At 38.1% G+C, this 27471-nt stretch overlaps 2 protein-coding genes across 2 annotated transcripts; both read right to left on the bottom strand.

Moving 5' to 3' along the window:
• Positions 1 to 630: 630 nt before the first annotated feature.
• LOC116166552 (serine protease easter-like) lies at positions 631 to 11633 on the bottom strand. The gene is made up of 7 exons (XM_031481546.1): positions 11120 to 11633; positions 10798 to 10995; positions 2497 to 2643; positions 2284 to 2383; positions 1232 to 1416; positions 1056 to 1180; positions 631 to 1003 (listed from the first exon to the last, which is right to left on the bottom strand). Exons 1-7 carry the CDS (start codon positions 11181 to 11183, stop codon positions 719 to 721), a joined length of 1104 nt encoding a protein of 367 aa, XP_031337406.1. The 5' UTR covers positions 11184 to 11633; the 3' UTR covers positions 631 to 718.
• A 6659-nt stretch (positions 11634 to 18292) lies between these two features.
• LOC116166556 (CLIP domain-containing serine protease 14D-like) lies at positions 18293 to 26513 on the bottom strand. The gene is made up of 7 exons (XM_031481552.1): positions 26353 to 26513; positions 26104 to 26301; positions 19285 to 19404; positions 19132 to 19231; positions 18884 to 19089; positions 18703 to 18836; positions 18293 to 18652 (listed from the first exon to the last, which is right to left on the bottom strand). Exons 1-7 carry the CDS (start codon positions 26408 to 26410, stop codon positions 18371 to 18373), a joined length of 1098 nt encoding a protein of 365 aa, XP_031337412.1. The 5' UTR covers positions 26411 to 26513; the 3' UTR covers positions 18293 to 18370.
• Positions 26514 to 27471: the final 958 nt, after the last annotated feature.

Raw genomic sequence — 27471 nt, 5'->3', positions numbered from 1 at the left:
AAAACCACCTGATTTTCAAGGGGATGAAAAATCTATTTTTTTTTCATCGTACAGAGATGCAATTTGTATATAAAACTTTTGATTAATGTCAATCTGTCAGTGATGACCAGGAGTCATTATAGACATCATGGAAATGTCAAAATGCGGCCGGTAAAGGGACAGGTGCGGCCAGTAAAGTGACAAGTGGCAGGAAACGTAGTCTGCTGTGCCTCTGTCATGGAATCTCAAATTTCATGGCAGAAAGTTGGCATGCAAATGAAGGTTTCAGGACGTGGGTAAAAAAATTTAGCCAAAAGCTATAACCTTGCTTAATTTTTGAGATGTAGATAATAGTTTTCCCATCGTATTTTGCCGTACTATACAGTAAGATCCGATGTCCGTCGTAACAGGTGATCAAAAATGACTTGCTATCGAGTCCCCTTTGGAAGTTCAAGTTAAGTACGATTTCCCATGCAAACAAAAATTCCAAAGGTGACTCGACAGCAACTCATTTTTGATGGCCTAGTATTCGATTCTTCTTAGAACCTGCGTCCTGCATTAAAATAATATTTGTTTCACTGTTGTTCGTAAACGGTTTAACATGGTGTATTGCGGTATTCTTCTTTTAAAATGAAATTAAAATAAGCAACATTCATAAAAAACTTTGATGTTAATAATGTAAAACCTTAATAATTACACTAAATTATATGACTAAACCTTAAGCTAACTATACAAACGACTACGGTTTTAGTTTATTAATAATCCATGGGATATAGTCAACAACCTTCGTATAAACACCGGGCCAATCTTGTAATCCACAGTTAGATGGTCCAAATGATACAATGCCAGTAATAAAGTAAATTTGATCAAACTCCGTTTGATTTACATACATAAGCGGACCGCCACTGTCACCGGTACACGAATCCTTTCCTTTAACTCCGCCGGCACATATTTGCCCTTCTCTGAGCTCCACCTTCGCCTTTTGGTACGTTGATATGCATTCTTGTTGTGGTCTTACTGGAACCTGAAATGATAGCCTTGTAAAATGAATTCAAGTAGGAATTCCTGATACTGACATCTAATTTCATCTTTGAAACACTTTGAGATCTGTTTTCAGTACGACCCCATCCAGCAACTGTCATGGTGAGCCCTGCGTAGGCTGTATTCTGAGTAGATGGCAAGCAAATGGGAAATATGTAGTCTATAACAACGCAAATGTATAAGGGTTATATAGTAAAATGAACAGTTTCACCTGTAAATGCTACCGGTCGCTGAAGTCGAAGTACAGCCACATCATTATACCGGTGTATACTTTTAGGATCGTAGAGCTCATGAGGAATTGACTCCTCAACTGCGACATTTTGTGGAGGATCCGCGCAGTACTCTTCACAGTCTATGTCACTTTGTAAATTGTGTTCGCCTAAACGAACACTTACCCTGTAAAATGCGTATAACAGTTATTTACATAAAAGTCAGGCGAGGAAATAGTACGGGGCCTTTTTGGGACCGAGTACATTAACTCCCGAGTCAACTAGTGTGATATTACTGACGGGTTTTGTATTAAATTTTACCCAAAATCGTCTTTTTTTCAAATAAAATTTTAATTTTCATATAGAACTATTGATTAATGTCAATCTGTCTGTGATGCCAGAAGTCATTAGAAGCAGGTCATATTCTGTAATTAGACAAGCAATGTGACAAATTCGGCCGGAAAAGTGACCGCTGAGGCAGGTAAAGTGACAGAGCGCAAGGAAAGTAGTAATAGTATTTTACATTATTAGCCAGGTAAGTGAGTTTTTACTGGCGATAGGAGAAGTTGAATAGCGAGCCGTTAGGCGAGCTTGTCATCTCCTAGAGCCAGTAAAAACTATTACCTGGCGTATAATGTACAATATTTTATTTGTTACTCATTTGTAAACAATAGTAAACGTAAATAATTAGTTCTTAAATTAATCTTGAAGAAATGTCTAAAATATCATGTTATCCATGTAACAGAGACTTCGCATTAATTCTGGCCAATGAAATGACTCGATTACTAACTTGTAAAATTTTTACATGTCTGCTGTCAGTTTTACATGTCTGCTGTTAGTTTTACATGTCTGCTGTCAGTTTTACAAGTCAGTAGCGTTTAAACATGACGTTTACCCGTTTGCGTTTTGTCTTGTTAATCAACGTTTACAACTGAGTAACAAATAAAATAATTTACATTACTGCCACACTCATCGAAACTAAAATTACCTGACATAAAGTAGGCATGAAAATGACGATTTCGTGTAAAAGTTACTGACCGGTACTTTAACTTACAATCTCCATCCTCTCGGAATGTTCTTAATACAATGGGCTGCTGTTAGAACGTAACGATCGCTAATTAACGCACCACCGCAGTGGAAACCTCTGCCTGTCGCTAAAAATCACAAAATTTAAATTAAAAATATTAAAAGGTGGTTCATGCAACGACGATTAATGCGACTTTAAAAATTCGTTGTATGAACAAGCCCTAACAGAAATCTTAATTACGCTTTGAATATTCGATGAGTGCCATCCATTGAAATTCGTCTAAGCGTGCAACTTTACCACCGACTATTCTTGGTGCCAATATTTTTCCACATACCCCAGGGGCAGGTAGAAGTTCACTTGTCTGTACGTCTGGATTTACTGGTTGACCTACAACATAAGTGTTGAATGTGACAGTGATAGCAGACCATCTGAAAGAAAATTCAGAACTTGTAAGGCCCTGGGAGAAGCGGCGACGCCAGGCATATGTCAAAGTTTCAAGATATAACTTATCTTTAGAATTAGATATTAATAACAATGGTTGGAATTGGTTTAAGCAAAACCTTGCCACATTCATGAGCACTCATTTATAATGTAATTCTTGTTTTTTTCCCTTAAAAACTTTACTATAAACCGGAATCAATCTTAATGACTCTTTTAATATTAATTATCTAGTACCTACATGTGTTTTTATTATATTATGCGATCAAAAATGAGTAGCTGTCGGGTTACCTTTGAAAATTCTTTTGAATAAACTCGTCATCACCGCGTTAAAAACTCTCATAAGGATTGCGTTGCCCTATGTTCCCTGTAGTGTAGTCAAGGTGAGAGACGGACTACAGTACCTTTAAAAATGCACAGCCGAATAAAATTTATCATAAATATTGAAGGTCTGTAGATGCAGACATTGTCATGCTCATTACTAAACGTTCCATAATATAAAAAGGAGCAAGCACAGTTAATTTAAACAGAATGCATAGGTATTAACCTTGAGTTTAGTTTAGGTACTTCATTATATAACTTATTAGAGTTATTAAATTACAATGATTAGCATTAATTCCACACAAATTTTAGTAAATAAGGGAATCCTTTGCGAACAGCTGGGAAATCACCGGTGCATTCGCAAATCCGTCATTCTGAATTTATTAGCAGGACATACAGTAATGACTAATGCGATAGTTAATGTATAATAATTAAAAAACCATGACTTATACGAACAAGCATATTCGTTTACGAATTGCCTATTTCGTAACTAATGTTAAGCTAAAGTTAACTTCAAGTCACCCACCATAATCTAATAATAAATAATGCCCGCAAGTCGAAAAATGCGATTATAGGGTGTTGCATGATTAAAGCAAGCCACTTTGCACAACTGTATATTGGACCAAAGCAAACATTTTTAGAAGGGAAACAATCCGCCCCCCTTTGGCAGGGGAGAGTGGGCTACCCCTAAAGGTGTACTTTTTGAGTTTTTAGAGTTTCTCACCCCCACGCCTTCATAAAATTTCAGTTTGGGACAATGGACATCTATTTCATAAGTCATAACAAAGCGGTTTATGAATAGGTGTAATTAAAGACTCTGATGTAGAGAGGAAGGAAGGGCTGAACATCTTTTTGAGTATATGAAATCCAATAATCCTCAAAGGCGTTTTTAGTCAAATGCTAATCATTTTTGAGGGTTTGTTTTAATATTTGGAGTGGCGATAGAACAAAACCTAATATCCGATATCGATAGAGAATTTTATGGTCTACAAAAAAGCTAACCACACCCTTTATGATAAAGAGTGTAGTTTTCCTGTAAAATGCCAAAAACTCAAAAAATGCACCTTTAGGGATGGCTCACCCTCCCCTGCCTGGTCCAATATACAATTGTGCAAAGTGGCTTTAATCATCAAACGCCCTATAATTTCATGTAGGGGCGTAGGGCTAAGACTAATCCGAATTTGTCGTGTTATACTTTTCTAAACTTGGCTAAACTGAAACGAACTCTTGTTCGATTGTGGGAATAAATCCCTTTAGTTTAATGTAAATTTAATTGACATTAACCTTAACAATAATAGAGGTCACGTGTTTTTTAGAAATCAGTATTTAAAAGTTCAATAACGCCGAACTTCAACAATAGCAAAAGTAATGGGCATGCCTTGAAAATTTGGTAATTGAATCTAATTGTTTATGCGTTGTTATATTGTAGTAGATGTCTCATAAAAAGTGTTCTTGTTATTTCCCTGTTTTTCAGCATAATTTTTGGGTAATTGCCAAACGATTTTTTCAATTTTCAATGTTGTCTGTCGTCTGGGTAACTAACTAATAGGTAATATCAAAACAACATTAAAGAATTTCGCGATATATGTACAATATCTATAAATAGATTACGGTATGTGTACCGCTAGCGCACGTTTCCCAGTAACTGCTTACCGTTCTCGGGAAAAGAAATATTTCGTATAAGGAGAACCAAGAACGCACAGTTTACCATAAGAAACGTGATGCGTCATTACTGGTTTCCACACATTAAAGATGTGGCGACACTCGGAGTTGAAGGACGGAGATATCTAAACAAACTGATGAAAGTTCAAGATTAATTCTCCAATAACAAACTAACTGAAATTAATATGTGCTGTTACTGACAATGGTCTTGTATGCAACAGACCCATCCCTCCGTAGGTTTAAGATCTTGGCACTGAGCTAGCAAAAATCTGCGTATTTGTGCAAGCGCATTTCATCCTTAATATTTAACTGCAGATACTGATGGTAAAAGTAAATAATGCGCATATTGATTGGAGTGAAACCTATTTAATTACTCATTGGTGAAACCACAGACATAGTATATGTTGTCTGTGGTGAAACTAAGAAGACAATTTAAACAGTGACGGAATATGCTTGAGAGATTGCAGTTTCCCATTGTACCGCTGCCGTTTTCCAAAATTCTGTTCCGAAAATTGACAGCTACCAGAGAGATTCCAAGTAAATCCCCAAACTATTCATGTACCTTCCTCATGGTCACATCGAACGATTAATATATGGACTTTGTTTAGAATTCAATGTACCTTAGCGTACCAAAACCGGTGTTGCGTAAGAGTGAGTTTCCTTTCAAACAATGCACAAATCACAATAATGTGCGGCATTCTCACATTACAGATGTCCGTCAAATTTTATTCATTTACTAGAAGTTCCCCCGTGACTTTGGACGCCCGATATTGACGGATAAATGATAACGGAAACCCATCATCACGGTATGACACAAGTGACTTGACGCATGTATCCATCATTAGGCGAAATAGTAGGTACGAAATCAACGAAAAAATAAGTTTAAAAATCCTTTACTCCGATCGGTGCCAATTGTTAATCTAAACCCTGCGGGGACACACAGAGACATAAAAAATTTCAACAAAATCCGTCTAGGCGTTCAGGAGGAGTTCAGTCACAAACACACGCACAGTAGAATTTTATATACAGGGTGGTGACTTGCGTATCGCATCATAGGGATTTCAATGTAAAACTCATAACATGCCGTTATTGGCTCCCCAAATTATTTTAGAGCAAAAAAGTATTAAGGTTTTTTGTAGAAACAAATTTTTTACGCCAATCAACCGTATTAGTTTTCAATTTTTTGCATAATAGACAGAAAATTGGAAAAATAAAACCCCCATCTATTTCAATAATCTGTGATGCCTGGAATGTTATAATACAAAAACTGCGCCAATATCCGTCATGCCATGGAATGTCTGCTATAAAACAAATCAAATTCTATCAAAAAGTGTTATATTTAGAACAGCGAATTCAACATAAAGAAAGACCAAATTACTAAAAACGGTTTCCTAATATGATAATTTATCATAAATGTTCGAATAAGTCACCATTAACTACAAGGCAGTAACCAAGTCGATCATAAAATCCATTTCGATCTGCTGGATAATAACTGGATATCTTTTTGTTTTAGAAAATTCCATGGCATTGCAGATTATTGAAAAAGGTGCGGGTTTTATTTTTCCAATTTTCCGTCTCTATTATGCAAAAACTTGAAAACTAATACGGTTGATTGGCGTAAACAAATTTTTTCTACAAAAAACCTTAATACATTTTTGCTCTAAAATAATTTGGGGAGCCAATAATCGCATGTTATGAATTTTACATTTAAATCCCTATGATGCGTTACGCAAGTCACCACCCTGTATAAAGATTTTAATGTGTGACTAATTACAAAAACCGTTTTTAAATGCTAATATTGCACGAACATTTCCATCTTCAAATTTACAATTTTAAAACTCTGATGACAAATTGACCTTTTAAAATAGTTTGTAAAAAATGTAAACATCATCACAATGCAGTTTTGATTTAAACTGTAAAAGAAAAAATAAACTTATTCCACGTTACGTTTTATTGGAATTATCAGTGAAGGAAACTGAATTGCCGTATCTTTATTTTAATGCTCCATAATGAAACCTTTTATTGAATGATTTTGTTTTTCTTCTAGAATTACTTTTTACATTGTTTTATAAGATAATGGTACTATGCGATCAAAAATGAGTTGCTTACGAGTTACCTTTGGAATTGAACTTCCAAAGGCAACTCGACAGCAACTCATTTTTGATCGCCCGTTATATTGATTACCAAGGACCAGCAATTCGGAACTATGTGCAAAGGGCGTGCCTTGCATCCCTTACAGGGTCATCATAATATTGTCCCATCAGGTTCCACCGAAAGTCAGAATGAATGAGTTTATGAATCTGAGGCAACTTACAATACATACAATAAACGTATTATAATATATTCAAAGAACTTTGAGAATTACGAGCTCCATACTTAGAATCAGTGATAGAAAGAAACGACATTCCCAAATGATAACATCCATCCCACTGAAAAAATATCTTGATGTGTAAGAAAGTATAAAAGTGTCACATAAGTGAAGAAAACAACTGAAAATGAAAAAACAAACATGTAAAAATATAAAAACAGAAAAGGCAAGAAAATGAAATATGATTTGTGTGCGATGGATTTGGTCAAAATTGTGGTGATGTGTTCAAGTGCTTCAGGTGCTAAGTGTTATTTAGATATTCAAGTAGTATTGTATAATAATAAATTGTGCTCATGCCATTGATTATATTTGTTTTATTACTTCCATATCATCATTATAGCAGCGCATATGTGTTATTATAATTAGTTGATGTTACCCTACTGGTGGGTTTTACCCCACTATCTCGCAAAAACGAATGATCATCATTGGTTATGAGATGCAACACGAATTGATTGAGAGTCTATTAATACAGTTCGATGAAAAAATAATTGAATTAGAAAATTCTGGTGATATTTCAAAATATGCATCTCCGAAAATTATGGCTAATGTAAATTTATCAAAAACGCCAAAGCGTCAGCTGATTTACTCGCTTGGGATGCGCACGCCGACGGCGCGGCGCCTTGATTTGAATGCGCGCTACGGAATAAATTTAAATGAGTAGGTATCTATGTAGTTATATTGCGATTAATTTCATTGAAATAGCAAAGTAACGATGAAAATTAGTCCATAGATAAAAAATTATTGAATTATTTGTTAATTTATAATGCCTCCCATGTCTTTGAACAGAAAGAAAGTCATGGACAACCACAGAAGAGCACTGAAGAGGTTTGGGCAAAACCCGCACAAGCCCGAAGAAAAAAAGAGCTAAGGGAGGCCAGGGAGGAGAAAAACAGAGCCTTTGAACAACATGAGATTAAGGAATTCGCCGAGTTTGAAGAGAACATCGCCAAGGTTAGCCCAATGGAGAGGAATGCGCAAATATATCTGCACATAAAAAAACAGAAGGAGAAAACAAGGGGGAACCAAAAATCTCTCATGTCTCCGAACAGAAAGCAAGCCATGGACAACCACAGAAGAGCACTGAAGACGTTTGGGCAAAACCCGCACAAACGCGAAGCAAAAAAAGAGCTAAGGGAGGCCAGGAAGGAGAAAAACAGAGCCTTTGAACAAGATGAGATTAAGGAATTCGCTGAATTTGCAGAGAACATCGCCAAGCTTAGACCAATGGAGAGGAATACGCAAATGTATAAGCACATGAAAAAAACAGAAGGAGGAAACAAGGAGGAACCAAAAAATATGTACCTACCAATGACAGCATGGGAGAAGCTTCTGAAGGAGAAACAAGAAGCACAGGTCCATTTATTGGAGGAGAACGATTACTGATCACTACCACCACCCTCCACGCTGGAAGAAATGATGGAGATGGTAGGAAAACTGAAAAAGGGGAAAATGCTAGGGCAGGATAGGGTCCAGGCCGAATTACTATAATACGCTTCAGAATGTCTAATAAAGGACCTACACGTATTAATTCAAGAGGTATGGACTAGGAACTTGGTCCCCAAGGAATATCAACAAACAGTGCAGATCCCCATCCCAAAAATCAGATCACCACAAGGAACAGACGACTACAGGAGAATCTCGCTATACAGTGCGGGATACAAGATATACGCAACCTACCTACTACAATGCCTAGAGGGCCACACATCCAAGACACCAGCATACCAAGCAGGCTTCATAAAATGCATAGATTATAGACGAATACTGGAGAGCAGGAACCAAAATATGGCTCCTAGCGATAGACCTAGCGAAGGCCTTCGACCAAGTGAAGCATGAAGCAATAGTCACCTCTCTGACGCTACTGGGACTGCCCAAATTATTAACTAATAGAATTATAAACGCGTGCCTAAGGGAGTATACTAGTGTAACAATGGTTTGGGAAGAAGACCGAGCACCAAATAAAAATCAGAGGAATCAAACACGGATGTGCGCTCTCACCAAGACTTTTCGCGATAGCACTGGACAACGCCATAGACCAAACAAGGAGGAACTTCAGTACAGATGGCCAGTTACAACTACCGACACTATTGGCCTACGCGGACGACCTACTCGTAATCGCGGACAAGAAAAAAGATCTCGAGGACTTCGTCCAAACCAGCGAGGTATATCTGGAGATGGCAGGCCTGTGAATAAACATCGAAAAGGGCTACAAGATAATAAGAGACCCAGGAAGCAACACCCAATACAAGGAAGGAGGAAAGATCACAATAGCCGCGAGGGAGATAACCATGAAGCACAAGATTGAATATCTGGTAGCGTACATAAGCAGCACATCCAGCAGGCACAACACAGTGAAAGATAGAATAATCAACGCATTCGAGTCACACATGGAATACGAAACTTCATACGAGAGAACGGTCATAGCTCCGATAATCTTGTAAGGAGTGAACACTCCAGCGCTAACAATGAGGAGGGCGGAACGGAAGGCAATACGGATACTGCTTGAAAACAGCAACCTCACAAGACAACAGATAAGGGAATTACTAGGAGGAAAGACGATCACTAGGCGACTGAAGATAGGCAGCTGAGATACTGGGCGCATATAAACAGGAGGAAGATCATATACTGCAGATGGCCAAGAATCTACGTGCTTCGGAATGGAAAGTAGGCAGACTCTGCTTCACATGGAACACCACTATAGACCAAAGGGTGGAGGTCTCGAGAATTCCCATAGAAAGATGGGAAGAGTGGAGCAGGGCCAAATACCAAATAAAGAAAGAAAGCAGACGAGTACTGGAGGTGGAGGAAGAATCAGATATAAGCATAAGCAGGCCTGAAACAGAGGAGGAGGAGACAGAAATAGAGGAAAGGACGTTCATTGAAATTTATTCAGTAGCGCGCACTCAGGTCGAGGCAGCGTGCGCATCAGCTGACGGCGTTGCAAAAAATTGTAGAACATAGGCTCCAACATAATTTCACTACAAATTGAATTTTTTTCCTCGATTGGTTTAGCTAAAGTATCTTTTCAACAGTATTAGCGGTCATTTTCGGAGATGCATTTTTGATATGTTTATCAGCAGAATTTCTACTTTAACTCGGTTATTTTTTTCCTTGACAGACATTCAAATTGAAGGTTTCTATGGAGAAACGGGACTCGGGCTATATCGGTACGGTACTGTTACCGAAAAATAAAAATATGGTTAAAACACTGCGAAACTTCTACAATACCACCCGTTTCACGTAAGGTTAAACGAATTCAAGGAATATGGAATAAATTTACTGATATGAGACATGAATAAGCAGTTGGCCTTTACTCAAAATAGATTTGACCACTCTTGACTTGGTGGTTGCCATTCATCAAATTGATAATTACAATGCATTTCCATGCCAAACATTAGCTAAATAATCAATTAATTAACGCAAAACTGAAATAAATGACAAGAGTTTTAACTATGCAGGTCCATACGATTGTGTATTATATCGTATATAACCCACTTATTCAAATTCAGCTTCTTCAACGAACATAAAACAGATTATTGATTACAAGGTTATTAAAACATCTAAATAAAGTCATGGCTGATGTCAAGTGAATTTGACTTGAACTGGAACGTTTGGCTTCAATAATTTGAGATAGGTACGAAAACTTAAAATATCGGTAAACCAGTCATACGGGATTAGATCTTGCTCAATTTGTAATTCTTCAAAATTAATTGTTATGTTTAGTTTTAAAACGCTGTAGGTAGGCATCTACTTACTAGTTTCAACTTCACAACAGACTTTCGGTTGGTTCCTGATATATCCGCACTGAGATTGTTGGAGTAGCTGAATCTCGTCAGGATTGATCACACCTTTTTCCAAAATACCTAACAGCGCAGGACATTCTCTTATGGGAATGCAATTTCCTCGTTTTTCATTTGGTGTCGTACATTGTGCGGATCCACCGTGTATTTTACCTAATGAACAGTTTGATATTAGTTACGTCATAATGGTACGTTAATTACAACTTAAATCAAAACGAAACGAAATCATTAAGTGGAGGTATGCTAAAGGTCACGCGATATAAATTGTGGTACTTACCTAATAAAACAATAATGGTAAAATAATTAAAAAAATTCCCACAGGATATTTGTGATTTTGTCATATTGTATGTACACCAAAGCGCGCACGAAAAATAACTGGAACCACCACGTCTTTTAGTTTAGTACCTGATTAGCAACCTGCTTTTGTAGAACGTCATTTATTGAATAAACTTGCCGACCTCTTCCCACTACCAAAAGGAAAATAAATTTTTTGTTTTCCTTTATTATTAAAAAAATCGCACAGTGCAATGAATTACTGGTACCCAACACGAGCGTTCAACTGGACGTCATATCTACGCGTAAAATCCATTCGCACATATGTTAAAGACACTGGACGAAAATAAAAAGTATCGTGACCTTGTGAGGTACTACAACTTATTCAGTAATCTCACAAGTTAAAAACGACGCAACCTTCTTCAGCTTTTTTGTCAATGGGTAATTCTGAAGAGCCGCTGGGAAGCAAGCGCCACTCACCGATACCAGTAATTTAACACAAGCTTTGAAAAATGGGTATTCTTTAGCTAGAAGTGGGATTTCGTCATTATCACTTAGAGATAAACGATTTCCACTACATAAGTAAAAATATACTGTTAATGCAGATAATTCATCACTTTCCTTTTCCTAGTACGCGGGATTTTACTGGGCAAAATCGTATGCGGTTTTTCCGCAGATCTTTGAACTATATCGACAAGTGTGATTTTATCTTAAGTTCATTTATCCGATTTAACCGGTAATTTAGCTTTCCCGTACGTTAATCGTATGGGTAAAATTGCGCGTTAATCTATGGCTAAATGTCATTCACTCAATTGGGAGTCTTACAATGTACGATTTTTAGGTCCACTAAGCATGTTCATTCAAAATGTTCTTATTCCAGCTTCCTCCTTACCTAAACACACTCGGATTTTTTAGTCTTGTTCGACATGGCGAACTATATTTCATTTACCATCCTTCGACAAACTGTTCTTGAGATATAAGGAATTATTAATATCCGATCACGATAAGGAGTCGAGGAGGAGACCTTTCATTAGAGTACCATGAAGGATAAAACCAGTTCAACCCCCCCCCCCCCCCAAAAGCCCAGTCAACAAGTAGGGCCGTAGTTTGTAGAAAACCGTTCCTTTTGTTGACACCTTTAATTGGAATACCATGAAAGATAAAATTAATTAAATTAATTAAAATTCTTAAAAAATGCGCTAAAAATACCGACTTGCCAAGCAGTAAATTGAAAAAAAGACAAAAACAGCACGGGGTTTATCACTGAAATTCGCAAGTCTCGACAACGACTCCGGCTTTACCCGAAAAATTCTCAGAAAGTTAATTTCTACAAGATTATCCGACCGCAACAACATGGCGAATTATGTCAACCAAAATTCTGGGGCAACGCTGCGTGCTGCTCTAGGAAAATCAGCAGGACAGGCATGTGAAAATTCGAAATTGGTACCGTGGTGTTGTAAAATTTCTCCGTTAGATGTCACTTACTGTCGTCTCCCCCTTTTGAAAGTAAATCTTTTTGTAGTGTTTGTGCTTCTCTTGTCCCCATAAAAGCATGATTTTCTATTTTTCCGATACCTTTACCAGAGGTCACCTAACCGAGCAGAACTCATACCCATCTATTAATCTAGAACCGCACTCCTATGTATTCCAAACCAAATTTAGTATCTCCGTCAATCGGAAACCAAAATTACTTTTTATCTTGTTTGTTCCCCATTCACCAGATACCTTTTGGTTTCCTTCAATTGTTATTCTTCTCCCCAGACCTGTTAATTTTTATTTAGTTTTGAATCAGTAGCTCTTCTTACTTGCCCTAACGACAATTCTTGTAGGGTTACAAGCCTGCAGACTTCCGCGTTACCTAGTCGTGCGGCGATCCTTTTGGGTTTGTGTCTTAAGTCGATAGATGTGACTCAAACACGATTGTCACAGTCTTTCGTGGTTGCCGGAAGACTAAAGAGCTGTTTGAATCGCTCGGAAGATTCCTTTTAAGGGTCGTTATCCAGGGAAATCCCAACCTGGGCTTATTTGGAAACCAGAAGAGCATTGCAACACATTCCGTTTAAAGGAAAACTAGAGTCTTCGCAATGCGACCCTGTGTAGGTGAGCAGTACAAGTTCACTGTCGTAAACAATAGATTTTTTTTAATGTTTAATATTCGGATTGTAATACTACTATTATTAACAATAATAAAATATTAAAGCTTTACCCAATTGCGCCATTACACTTTGGAGACGTATTTTCGCCACGTAAGTTCCCTACGTAAAAAAATATGACAACACTAAATATAAAACGATGCGAAATATAAAAGAAAGCAGAAAGAAGGGGAAAAGTATTTATAAAAATCCGGTACAAATGATCCTCGAGATCTTCACGCATACATCATTTTTACAACGCACCTTAAGGGGTTGATTCTGTCCCACCTGATCAGCACAGTTTGTAAAACAAATTTTTTGCGTAAAACAATTTATTTGATTCGACATTAGTTTTACTTGTATTTGAGGTACCTGCGTACAAAATTTCAATGAAATAACTAAAAAACTAAACTAAACTAAAAAAAATGGAGATTGGGCTAATGCAAAAGTTAGGTTGCGCATGCGCAATTATAATTCTGCATGGTTGCCTGAGGTTTAAATAATATTTACTAATACAGTAAATTTTTTAAAACCCGTATATAAATATGGTCTTTTTAACAAGAATGATAAAAGAACCCCTTTTTCGGTGGTTTGGGCAGTTTTTGGAATGTAACTTTTTGGTCCGCCGATTCAACAACATATGTGTACCAACATTAAAAATGTACTGTGCCTTTTCAGTTTTCAAGAACTGATCTTGAACTGCATGCATACCCGATACAAATTGTGACATAAGGCCATTCTTCAGAAATCAGTTTTTTCAAAGTTACTATTAATTTATGGACAGAACATACATCTACAGAAATTTAAATATTCGGCTCCTTAGACAGAAGGAGCGTGAACTCCGATTCACTTTAGTCATTGCGGCCCCTATAATTGTGCATGTCCGCTTTTTCGTAAGGTTCGTTAATCTCCTTTTAAGTACGCAATTCATTTAAGCTTCTACTATGCCATGTACTTATCTATAATAAAATCACATCAATTCCTTGGGGGAATCGAAGAATCTGATGAACCTAAAGAATGCCAGAGGGGTCCAAAGAAAATTGCGAAAAAATTTAATAATTTGAAGGACTTAAATCCGAAGCATCCAGAGAACCAAGCCGAAGAATTGAAGTAATTCGAAGAACGCACTTAACATCCTGAAGAAATTCAAAAACAAATTCGCAATGTGTGTGAAGGTTAAAGACCTACATCTTCAAAAGTCGCAGAATAACTTACCTCCTGTTCCTTAATTTCTTCTGAGAATATCACATAGAAAGAGAGAACTAACGGATTTACATTTTTGCGTAGGTATGGCTAACGTGGTTTTACTTATAAAAATCTAATCTTATTGATTTAATGTTTAGCTCTCATTCAAATATAGGTTTTTCTTTATGTGTTATTAAAGTGTACAGGTAATGTATGACGCAAGCAGAAAGAGGACAATAAAGAAAGCACAACCTTATGCACGGACGCGGAGGTAGACAATGACGTAGCGTACGCTACGTTGAGCACGTAGCTCTACCGTAAACAATCTAGAAAATGAATGTTGTTTTTCCAGATTCGCATCGCAAGTTACAGTATGGTAATAAACAAATAAACCTTCCATTCCCCTCACTATCTCATTTTATAAAGGCCCCATTCGCAAAAATATTAAGTTACCGGAGATTTGCGTAGGCCCTGGAAGTGGAGGTTAAAAAGTTAACTTGTTTGGCTGAATTTATTATTTATGACGCACAATAACAACAGAAACAATGCACTAAAGTCAAATTATTAAAATCTCTACCTATATTTAATTCCTCCACACTCGTGCGAGTAGGAGGTCCCTTGTCCGTAATTACGTAGCTAACGGCACTGGTCTTGTGATCTTCGGTTTTCCCATTTTTCCGTTTATTCAGATTCTTTTATTCCATCCATCAGTGGGTACCTTGAGATCTTTATCATTCTCCGGATGCCACCGTTTTTTTTAGAATCCATCTGGTTTTTAGGTTCAAATCTAAAACCGTTTCGTTCATGACCGTCACCACACTTCGAAAAAAAGAAGAAAAGAGCCCAAAAAAATCCCTTTCGGCTCGACCGATCAGGTGTAGGTAGATTTCTTTCGGTCATTTTGTTCCAATGTGGCAGCATTGGCTGATCCAAGAACTTGACCGAGATATTTATGAGTTACACCAACTCTTAAAGTTTGGTCGAAATCGGTTCATAATTATACGAAAGTTAGAGTGTTTCTTGGAAGTGATATATATATAAACCTATAATAGTTATTTGTAAAACTAGTTTTGAAAGTGATACTTTTTTTCATGAATTTGTAGTTTGATTAATGAGGGCGAAGCCCGAGTTAATCAAGCAAATTCATGGAAAAAAGACACTTTCAACACGTGTTGTACACGAATTTTTTTTGCATAGTGATCCATAATAACCCACAATTGAATAATTTTATTGACATTTTACTGTCACTCAAAAATGGATGCTATGGAAACGCATAGTAAAAATCGTGACAAAATGTACCACTTTCCATATGATTTTTCGTTAAAAAAAGTCCGATAATTTCATCACTATGTAAAAAATATATATACTGGTACAATTACAATAGGTAGACAAAGAAATGTACCTGAAACCTCGTTAATTTTACCGAGCGGGCCTATTTAATGCATTGTATAATAAAGCGAGTTCACAAAACCGATTTTAAAAATCCCCAACCGTTTTTCAGATCTGGAGGAACATACGTACATTAGCAGAGAGAGATCACTAAAGGGCCATCTCTCATGCACCTCATGATGTTGCTTGGATTCTTTGTTTTTTCAGATTTCAGATTCCTTAAATTCTATCATTTCAAGTTTTTCGATTTTTCGGATTCTTTATATGTTTCAAAGATTCTTTAAATTATTTATATTTTTGGAACCTTTCGAATACCTCAATGCATTGATTTTTTCTGATCCTTCACGTTTCTTAAATTCTTTCATTCGTTTGAATACTGGTCTTCATTTTCTTCACGGTATCGCACAGCGCCATAGCTACTGCGAACACAGGGAAAAGAAATTCCTCCAGTTGGGCCCGCATAGAACATTTCATACAACTAAATTTTGAATTTTTTTAGTTTGTCTTAACAAAGTAAGTGGCTGAATCAACCAGGATTTAGCAATATAATTTTTCTATTTCGTAAAAAATACAATTTTTTATAAATAGCGATACATATCTCTACTGCACACACAACTATTATTGCACGGACTTGTTCACGGACAAGATTCACTTCTAGAAGGACGATTTCAACATTATTATTTTATGTATTTTTGTATTTTGTGTACCTACTTAATTTTTTATTTTATTTTATTTTTTATTCTGACGCCCTAATCACCTCCATTCCCTCTTTATTGCACGTAGAGGCTCAAATAAGTACTTACTTCAATAATAATCCAGTTAAATTGTATTTTTACCAGGAAAGTTGTGGGGTAGTTTTGATTTCTTTGATTCTATATGTTTTTTGGGGTGCTGAATCCGAATCTGAGGTTTGCAAACAAAATTTCATGACGCAACATTGAAAAAAATACAAAAGAAGTTGAAAAAGATATTTTTTGGCAGTGTTGTGCTTACAACTTGAAAACTATCAACTTTTCGAAAATAACCTTCCTATTCAAAATTAAAGTACATAAAATTTCCTACAGACCCCACTATTTAGTTTTTTCCTCGATAAACCGTTCGGGCTCAAGCGCCAGTTGAAAATTGGCGTATTTCGGCTATCTCCACAGAACATAGTTTTTTCGCACTAAAACCCTAAATTAATATTAAGCGTTGTCAATAAGTGAATTCCTTGCATTTACCGGCTCTTATTTGAATTTCATATATGTAAGGGTGTTTTTTTCTCATTTTTATAACATTCAAGGTGTTTATTGTAGTCCAGAATTGTATGAAAAGTTAATTTCTAACGAACAACACTATATCATATTATTATATCATTTATAATATATAATACTTATACTGTGCCATCTAAAACTATTCCCACTCTCTTCCGAACCAGATAAAGAAATCACAAAACCCTACCTTAGCATGTTTGGATAATTATTGTTGAATTTGGGAAATTGGCGCTGTGGTCATTATTAATTCAAAAAATTCAAATGGCAAAAGGGGTATATTGATTTCCTATTCAACGGCATTATCCCTCTTGCTCCGGTGTTCTGAAGAATCACGTACTCCTCGGAGTGGGGTAACGCAATTACCCCAGCTTAAATTTTTCTGCTAACAACTGAACCCGATTTATTTCTTTTCTGTTTACATGTTAACCACCGACAAAAAGCGAGTTCATGATTTTGGACTGTCCGTCCGTCCATCTGTGTAACTTTGTGAGGGTGTTTATGTATGTGAATGGGAGGAGGGTCTCCAGACTGCAAACGCAGGTACACGGTGACGTAATGGGCCTTGGCTCATCTGCGAAGGAGTGGGAGAGTTTTATACCAGACGGAACAGTTATAAAATCTTTTCAGGAGACCGGTAGACAATGAAAAGTACGGATTTATATTTGCACAGAATAATAATAAAATAATAATAAAAGATGAGTATTTGCGGATACAGCTGAAATACCCCAATTTTCAACTGGCGCTCGAGCCCGAACGGTTCATCGAGGAAAAAAACTAAATAGTGGGGTCTGTAGGAAATTTTATGTACTTTCATTTTGAATAGGAAGGTTATTTTCGAATAGTTGATAGTTTTCAAGTTGTAAGCACAAAACTGCCAAAAAAATATCTTTTTCAACTTCTTTTGTGTTTTTTTCAATGTTGCGTCAAGAAATTTTGTTGGCAAACCTCAGATTCGGATTCAGCACCCCAAAAAACATATAGAATCAAAGAAATCACAACTACCCCACAACTTTCCCGCTAGATGCCCGTTTGAACACAAATGGCCTGTATTATAAGTATTACAGTAGGTATTCAGAGTAATTTACGTATATTTCCAATTATTAATTATATGGCAATAATTAGCATTCTTCTTTATTAACTTGTAAAACGCGTCATGAGACCGTACGAAACAATTTGAAACCATTTTAATGTGATTATGCTACCTATAAGCTCATAAAATTGGATTGGTTCGCTGTTTATTTAATGGCTTGTTATATTTTAAATTATATGATTAAACAAATTAAAAAGATGTATATGTTACGATTTCATATTTTCTACAATCCAGGATAGATACTTTGGCACAAACGTGTAGATTCCTGGGAAGGCTGCCGTTCCACATCTAGTTGGACCAAAAGACACAATACCAAAAAGATACCAAATATAATCAGGTTGTCTTTCAAGATACATGAGGGGTCCGCCGCTATCCCCAGAACAAGAATCTTGCCCCTTTCGACCGCCGGCGCAAATTTGCTTGTCAGTGAGAGTGGCGCCGTTTCTTTCATAAATTTGCCGGCATTCGGCATCTTGAGTAATTGGTACCTGAAAGTGCTCGCTTTAACTATTTTTTTATTTTTCTCTCAGATACTAACGTCTAGCTTTAGCTTTGTGTTACTTTGTGTACTGTTTTCGGTTCTTCCCCAACCAGCAACCGTCATAACTGCCCCATTGAAGCGATTATTTAAAAATTCTGGTTTCGTTGGCAGGCAAATTGGAGAAATTGACTCTAAAAAAAGTGTATTACGGAATCGGTTTAATTAACGTTATACTTACTGGAGTACGTAACGGGAGTACTTAGCCGAACTAAGGCTATGTCATTCGGTTTTGCTATTTCACGTCTAGCATATTGCTGATGAAGTGTTACTTCACTTACTGGTATATCTATGGGCGAATCTGCACAATCCTCAAAACCTGGTCTGTCGCCGTCCTCGCAGTCTGGATCAGCGTCTAATTGGTGCTCACCAAGGCGCACACTTACTCTAAAAACCGTATTAGTCAAGATCTGTACAAGTTCAACTTACAATCGCCATGATCTTGGAATGTTTACAATGCAATGTGCAGCAGTAAGTACATAGTTTTTATTTATTAGAGACCCTCCACAATGGAATCCGCGCCCGGTTGCTGAAAGAGTGCGATCGATGTAGGAAATGTATAAGAAAAGTTTGTTCACCTACGTTTGTCATACTCCAAAAGCACTAGCCATGGAAATTGACGAAGTTCAGTTAACTGTCCTCCAACAATTCTTTTGCTTGGATCTTGTCCGCATACATCGGTGCCTGGTAAAAGACTGGTATCTGAGAAAATAAAACAAACTTACAGTTCACGACAGAGACATGCTTTTACGAGTATGTTAAACCGCCTAATATTGTTGGCCTAACAATTGAAGGGAATTGCACCCGTAAAAAACTTACTAAGATATTTGTTGCACCAGACCGACTGAACCTCTATCTACGGCTTAAGACGCAGCTTGAGCTCTAAGTCAGTCACAAACATTTCTCAAGCCCTCCTGAAGATGAATTCACATGCATACGAAATTCGACGATACTGTAATCCGAAAGACTTAAGATTGGTCAAGAATTTCAAACGTGATTGAGCGGGTTATTGTGTCTGGATAAACTTCAACTTTCTTCCAATATCCAATATGAAGTTAAAACATATTTAACATCGAATCTGAAAGTGTTATTGAGCCATCGGAAGAAGAGGGTATTTATGATCGGATCAGGATGGCATTTTACAGTAATGCCGTTTGGATTCTGTACCGCACCCGCGACGTTTGAACGTATTATGGAAAATGTACTAAAATGGTTATGGTGGAAGACTTGTTTAGTCTACCTGGATGACATCATTGTGGCGGAAATTACCTTCGAATACCACATGGAGAAACTGCGAAAGGCCTTACAAAGGATTTGGTCAGTCAATCTAAAAATTTTCCCCAAAAAAGTGCCCTACTTTCTGGAGTTGATACTGTGTTATCTTAGATCGGATTCATTTTGGATACCGACGCCAGTAACGTAACAATTGGAGATGTTTTGTTCCTAAAAAAAGATGGAGAGGAGAAAGTTGTTGGATACTTTAGTAAGGTGCTCTCTAAACCGGAACGAAATTATTGTGTTATACGACCAGAGGACTGGCGGCTGTCAAATCCATCGAGCACTTCTGCAAAATACATGTACGGAACTTTACGTTAAGGTCAGTTGGTACAGAGTCAAGATGATTACTAAATTTCAAAAATCCAAAAGGCCAGAGCATGAAGGATCAAAGGAATACAAGAATACGACTTCACCAAGGTACAAAGTATCGGAATGCTGATGCATTGTCAAGAAGACCTTGCCCGCGATATTGTACGCATTCTAGTAGGGCAGAAGTAGAGATGGCACGGATGTGTAGAACGACGTTGGTGGACGATTCTTCGCAGCCAGCTGTGTTGGCCTCTGAACATGTGAAGGCGCACTGGGCGCAATGGCATTCGTTGGTGATTGAGAACGATGTTCCAAAGCGCGCACTGGAGAGTAACGATGGACAACAACAGAGGTCACAGTTGTTGATTCCGGGGAGTAGAGCTCCAGAAGTCTTGAAACAGCTGCACGAGAGTTAGTAGTGGTCACCTTGGAGCAAAGAAGGCGCTGGAATAATTAAGGCAAAAGTGTCATTGGGCGAATTATAAAAATGGCGTTGAAGAAAGGGGTCGCAAATACACAACTTGCACACGCAGTAAGATTTAGATTTAGATTTAGTTTTATTTTTTCTTGCTTTATTCAAACGTATTTGCAAACGTCAACATAAGTATGCTTACACACCGTGCTTGTGATTTAAATATTCCTCACTAGAGGAGACTAGGGTCCACATAGCCGAACAACAGCCCCTATAAGACAGTATAACGTAGGAAGCCCTTTTTTAAGAATTTGATATAGCCGGACATTTTCCGGAAACTGATAGCGGCAAAAAGTATTAGTGGCCATGGATTATTCAGCAAATGGGTGGACGCATTCTGGATTCTGGATTACGATTAGGAGGGTAGCCGCGTACCTAGGCCTCCAACTCGGGCCCCTTGTACTACCTCGGTCTTCGAACTGCGGAACAGACTTCGAAAAAAAATCTTTGTTTTAAAAAAACCTAAATAGTCTACTGCAAGTTTTGAGTTATTTACAAAAAAAAATGTTTTGGATCTCTCTACCATTCAATTTTATTGCATTTCCATAAAAGGAAGTTACATTCTTTACTGTCCTCCGTAATCGCCTTCATTATTACAACCAATTTTTCAGATATCCATACTCAGTTATGCACATTTACATTCATCTGATTCTGCATCTTGCATAGGGTATTTAAACTTAAACACGGACACGAACGCGAAGGGCACTTGCAAACAACTAATTGAAATTATTTTGAATCAGGGAGCAACCCCTACATTCGTCACAACGCGTAGGCGTTAGAGGTTATTGATCTGACGTGGGACTCTTTTTCAATACCTCACATGATAACGAATTGGAGAGTGACTGATGAACCATCACGTTCGGACAACAGGCACATTTTTTTCCAACTAAATCTGGTATACCACTGCGGGCCCTGTAGGTGTCGGAATCCCCGATCCACTGACTGGGGCCACGTTTGCTTAGTCGGAAAGTAGGATTGGTGACAGGTAAGCGACGCCATAACAGCGGCACATGAGGACAGGTGTAAACTGTGGACCTTTTGAACAAAGAAGAGAACACCTTGATGGAACTCAGACCTTGAAAAGGTCCCTAAGGAGGTTCGCCGGTTCCTTAATAGGGCCATGCGAACTAAGCTGTCTGCGACCTGGGAAGATCTTAAGATTACTCAGCGTAGGTACAAGGATCATGTTGGAAGATCTAAACCAGGATCATTGACGAATTTCGGTAGTAATATGGAGGGTCTTCCCGAAGTTCAAAAACTTCGTAAGATCTTTTTAAAAGACCAGGGGCAAAAGTCGAGACACTGAGGTTTCCATGCGGAAGATCGCGAGGAAGGGTCTCACATGTCTCCTGGAAACACACTTTCCAGGCTCTGGGGACTACGTAGCTTCGGACCCACCAGAAGGAGCTACCCGGGCCAGTGTAAGACCGATCGACTGAAAAGTAGCTGCACGGGTGGTTACTGAGGGATCTCTTAGACGGGCGGTTAACGCGTTCAGCCCATTTAATAGTGCAGGGCCGGACGGGGTATTCCGGGCTCTTCTGCAGAACTAAACGGGCTCCATCGCACTCTGAACGCGAACGGAGCTTATATACAGTGACAGGCGGAGCGTTGGTCATAACTGGGAAGCTTCCAAATTTACTTTATACTGTTGTGATAAGAACTATACTACTGTTGAGCGCACATGTATGTGCTACAGGAGGCAGCTAGGAAAGGTTCAGAGACTCGCCTGTCTGGGAGTAACTGAAGTCATAAAAATCCACGCCACCTTTGGCCATGAAGGCACTTCTGGGAGTAGAGCTTTTACACTTAGCTGTGGAGGCAGAGGCTTGGAAGGTTTCCATACGGTTAAACGATTGGGACGAATGGAAGGATCGAGGCAGCCTTGGGTACGAGAGCATTTGGGAGAAAACCATCAGATTCGATCCCCTCCACGCCAAAAGGGACGTGATCCGGGCTGTCTTACTAAGACCAAAGAGTTGTAAAGTTCTCCCGAAAAGGGAGCAATGGCTGAACTCGGATGGCCCGTTCCTCAAACCAGAGGGGCTCATGTGGTTTACAGACGGGTGCCTAACAGAAAGGTGCCATCATGACCTGGGCCTAGGAGAACCTCCGTAGAAGTTACAGTAATAAGCATATATGCGTATGCAGTGAGCCGGCGGCGCTGTCAGCAGACAGGTTCCGATCGGCTACGCCGCTTGAATGCAGGCGAACTCTAGATAGATTAGGTGAGTTTAATAGGATAAGCTTGATTTAGGGGCCAGCGAACTGCGGAATAGCTATCTGAAACCGGAAGGGTGAAGCAACTTCGGCTAAACAGGGTTATATCCTTTATTGAGAGGAACGCGCTCTGAACCTGGTTGCGAAAAAAAGGAGGTAGGCACCATGGGCCTTTGGTGTGTTGCTCAGTCGGGCTCCTCAGTGAATAGAATCGAGTATTTAGAATAGAAGGGAAAATAGCAGCCAACTGCTACAGGAACCACATATGAGTTTAGTCTGTAAATCCTCGTTAAACTTAGGTATATTATATACATCAGGGTGATTCCTATAGTACCTGCCACCGTTTGGGAGCGTGTAGGTGGTGCGTAGGGGAGTATTTTGATATAGGACAGTTGGGGTCGGAAATCTAAAATAAGGGTGCCAGAGCCAAATTTACCTTCTGGAATTTCGCGCCTGTAGGTAGGCAACCCAACCGGCCGGCGGTGTTTTTTTCTTTAAACGTTTGGGCTGGCATCCTGGGGGACAACCTACTGGGGCCTTACATCCTCCCTCCGCGTCTAAATGCCCATAATTACCTGATTTTCCTGCGCGAGGTGCTACCAGAACTTTTAATGAATGTTCCAGTGAACTTGTACTGGGACCACTGGTTCCAGCACGATGGGTGCCCTGCTCACTACGGGCGGCAGGTGAGGGAACACTTGGACCAAACCTATCCGGACAGATGGATCGACCGTGGAGGTGCGGTGGAGTGGCCTGCCCGCTCGCCCGACATCACCCCATTAGATTTTTACTTGTGGGGTGTGATGGAAGCGCACGTCTACGAGACTCCCGTCGAATCCGAAGAGGACTTAATTGCGCGCGTGGTCATGGCCGGAGAGGCTGTTCGCCAGGACATAGGAGTCTTCACGCGAGTTCGAGGGGAGTGGTTGGCTAGATGTAGGAAGTGCATTGAGAACAACGGGGGCCACGTTGAACACTTGTAAACGTTATTGCTTTTGACTGTCGTTTTCCCTCCTTCCCTCCCATGTCGCTTCCTCGCGCTAACTCGCTCTGCATCGCTCCGCGCGAAACGTCGGTCGGTTGGGTTGCCTACATACAGGCGCGAAATTCCAGAAGGTAAATTTGGCTCTGGCACCCTTATTTTAGATTTCCGACCCCAAGTGTCCTATATCAAAATACTCCCCTACGCACCACCTACACGCTCCCAAACGGTGGCAGGTACTATAGGAATCACCCTGTATAACGTAGGTACAACATAAAACATATCTACCAACGAAAATAATTTACGAGTTTCTATTCGTTAGTGATAGATGACTTCAAGTTTTAGCGTTCAGGTGTTAATTAAAAATTCCCTTATCTTTTTATATTAATATTAATTAATGCTAATGTAAATTAAACAGTCTGTAACTTTGGCCCACAACGTAGGAATCGATACACAAAAACGCGCAAATCAGTTGTGAACTTTGATAGCGATTTGAGGTCATCGTTCTAATGATTAAAAAATCAGGGGCAAAATTCTTGATAGAACACCTCAAACCAGATATTAAAAAACCTTTTTTTATAATCTTACATTCTTTATGCCTAATGTACGCTACCAAAATTATAACGAAATCAAAATTACGCCGAAAAAGTTGAGTTACTTAACTTTTCACACTTTTCTCTTCGTTTTTTTTTGTAATAAAACCTAGCATAATTTTAAGGTGTACACAAAAACTTAAAATCTTTCGAATAATTTAATAAAAATATTGGATTGCTATTTGAAAAAAAAGTTCGATGCCATTGCAGGGTTCCAAATTTGTTTTGCAAAAATTCGTCCCGTTACATTTCGTTTTTCCTATGCCTAATATACATATCCAAAATTTGAACAAAATCCGTCGAGCCGTTATCTTGGAAAATTTCAAACGTACGTACATACATACAGACAGAAAAAATTTTAATCTTTGAAAGTTGCTTAAAATGATCTTAAATGTCGACATTTGCTAAAATGTCCAAAAAACACTGATCGCAGTAGTCCGCTAGCTCAGGCTAGTAAACTAATTAACTATTGAGGTTAATTTTGAGGTTTAAAGCGTGGAAGGTGTAGCAAAATTCAGTACAAAACGAGCACAATTAGCATGATTCTTTTTATTACTGCTTTACAATGCTGTTTATGGCATAGAAAAAAGTGGTACAGGAAAGACAGTAATTTTTGGAAATTATTTTTGCTGTATTAATGTGGCAATGGGGGAACGTAGGGCGGAGAGACGCACAAATCACCAGTAATACGGTATTCTAATTTTTCAAAAGGATTCAAGATACATAGATACCTTGGATTTAAATTTTAACGGCACAGAATTGACAATAACAATTTTCTACTCATGTGCGTGTTGGAATCCTGAGCAAATTGCACTGCGTGTCGTTTTCATTCTAAACAGTGGAAGAACTGTTTCAAAAATTCATTTTTCAAGTAAGTACAATAATTCCATGCTAATTGCAAATTAAATATTATTGGGGAATCGACTGAAATATTGACTGCAAATACGCGCTTCAGAAAATTGTTTTTACCTAGGGAGATGTACATTTGTACAAATCAATTTACATGCGATGCGAAAACTGGTTTCTCTGTATTTTATTTTTTGAAAAGTTCAAGTACATCAGCCACTTATAAATGGAAAGAATCGCCCATTTGGGACAGAAAAGTGGGTTTTCTGCAGGTATAGGGTAACGTTTTTAACTAATTAGTATAACGATAATATTATGGTGTTAAGTACACTTATTAAGTAGTTTCTTCAACAATTTTCAAGAAGCAAATCGGTAGCAAGTGAATGAGCAACAAAACACAAAAGTACATATTTGATTCCTAACGTAGGAAATTGGTTGATGTGATGTAATGAGAATTCAACGAAAGGTATTGCAGCAAGACACGCACCAGGCCTCTACGATGCGTGATTGTAGTGAGTCAAGGCTACACAAATCCTCATAAAAAAGTGAATTTTTAATTGTCTACACTGACCAACAAGTATTTACACACTAACCTTACCTAAATCATATGTGTACGTACATTTTGCGTTTTTATCAAAAAAGAAGTTATCCCTGAAGAAGTAGGTATGCGTTAAGATCTGTCAAGGATGATAATAACTTACCTGCGGGTACTGCGTCTGGTTTTCTTTGGCAACAAACGGTCGGTTTATTTGCTTTTTTGTCGTAACCACACTGAGACTTTTGCAAAATTTGGACATCTTGCTCCGATAACTTGTCCTGCAGTAGTAAATTATACAAATGTGGACAGTTGTTAATTAGGATACACTCTTGGTTCGATGAACAAGCCGCATTTACAGCAACTGAAATCCAGTAATTACATGTGCATAGATAATTAGGAATAAATTACCTACCTAGTAATGATGACCATAGAAAAAACAGCTCCAGGTATTTTCTCATTATGAAAACCATTGAGCACTCGCGATATTTTGAAATGTGAAACGCAATCGTACTCTTATACCATGAAAGTTTGGAAAATCCGGTTCTAGGTTATAAGTTCTCCCCACTTGAAATTGGTGTTTATGCTGTCCGTTGTCTTTAAAAATGTTTATAAATATATTTAAATTATCGCGACACAGGTCAAAGTTGGCTAGTGTGATAAGTATCGCTTTTGACGTCTAAAGTTCCCTCAGAAATAATACGAAATAAAATTTATGTAATTTTTGCAACGCCAAATCATTTCTAGCCCGACCATCCATTTCAGAACCGTTTCATTTCATTTTTACTATCATCCACAGTTTGTTTAGTGACAGAACTTGTAGGATATTTAATTCCAAGAAAGTTGGAAATGTTTTAAATACTTAAATTGCACCTAAAGGGAATACTCCCCTTGGGATGGCATATCATTTTTTTTTCATCAAAAATCCTAATATGAATACGTAAGTACTAGAGTTAATAATGTAGGTACATAGGTACAGGCTGATGCAAATTCGAGAGCCACCATGGGGATCTCGGAAACTGTAAGAGATGGATTGGTAGTTTAAATTTGGTATTTTGATGCTTAACAAAATTCCCTTTTGAAACTGAAAAAAATCCAACTTTCGGAGATATCCTGAAAAAAAAATTTCAAAATCGATTTTATTTTTTACTGGTTATTTAAAAAGATATTTAAAAATAAATTTCTCTGCAAGGTGCTAGTTTTAAATTTTGTCTGACGTTTCCTCTCCGGTTAACCATGATCAACTCATCAACATCAACTTTTTAAACAATATTTAAAAAGGTACTGATCAAGGAAAGAAATTCTCGGTCGTGTGTAGTTCGAATCCGTATTCGGTTATGGATGCTTGTGTTGTATGATGGACTGAGTTGGGTACCCTCCCCTGAACGCTGAATACGCTGACGTAATTTTGTGCACTGAAAGGTCGACGATTTGACACGAAAGGAAGCAATTTACCGATAGATAATAATGTAATAGTTCTATCTGAAATAGTATTTTACATTATTAGCCAGGTAAGTGAGTTTTTACTGGTGAT

The sequence above is a fragment of the Photinus pyralis genome, unplaced genomic scaffold (genome assembly GCF_008802855.1).
Source record: "Photinus pyralis isolate 1611_PpyrPB1 unplaced genomic scaffold, Ppyr1.3 Ppyr1.4_LG3b, whole genome shotgun sequence".
Classification (NCBI taxonomy): Eukaryota; Metazoa; Arthropoda; class Insecta; order Coleoptera; family Lampyridae; genus Photinus; species Photinus pyralis.
Note: the sequence above shows the minus strand (reverse complement) of the source record. Positions and strands in the feature narration are given on the sequence as shown.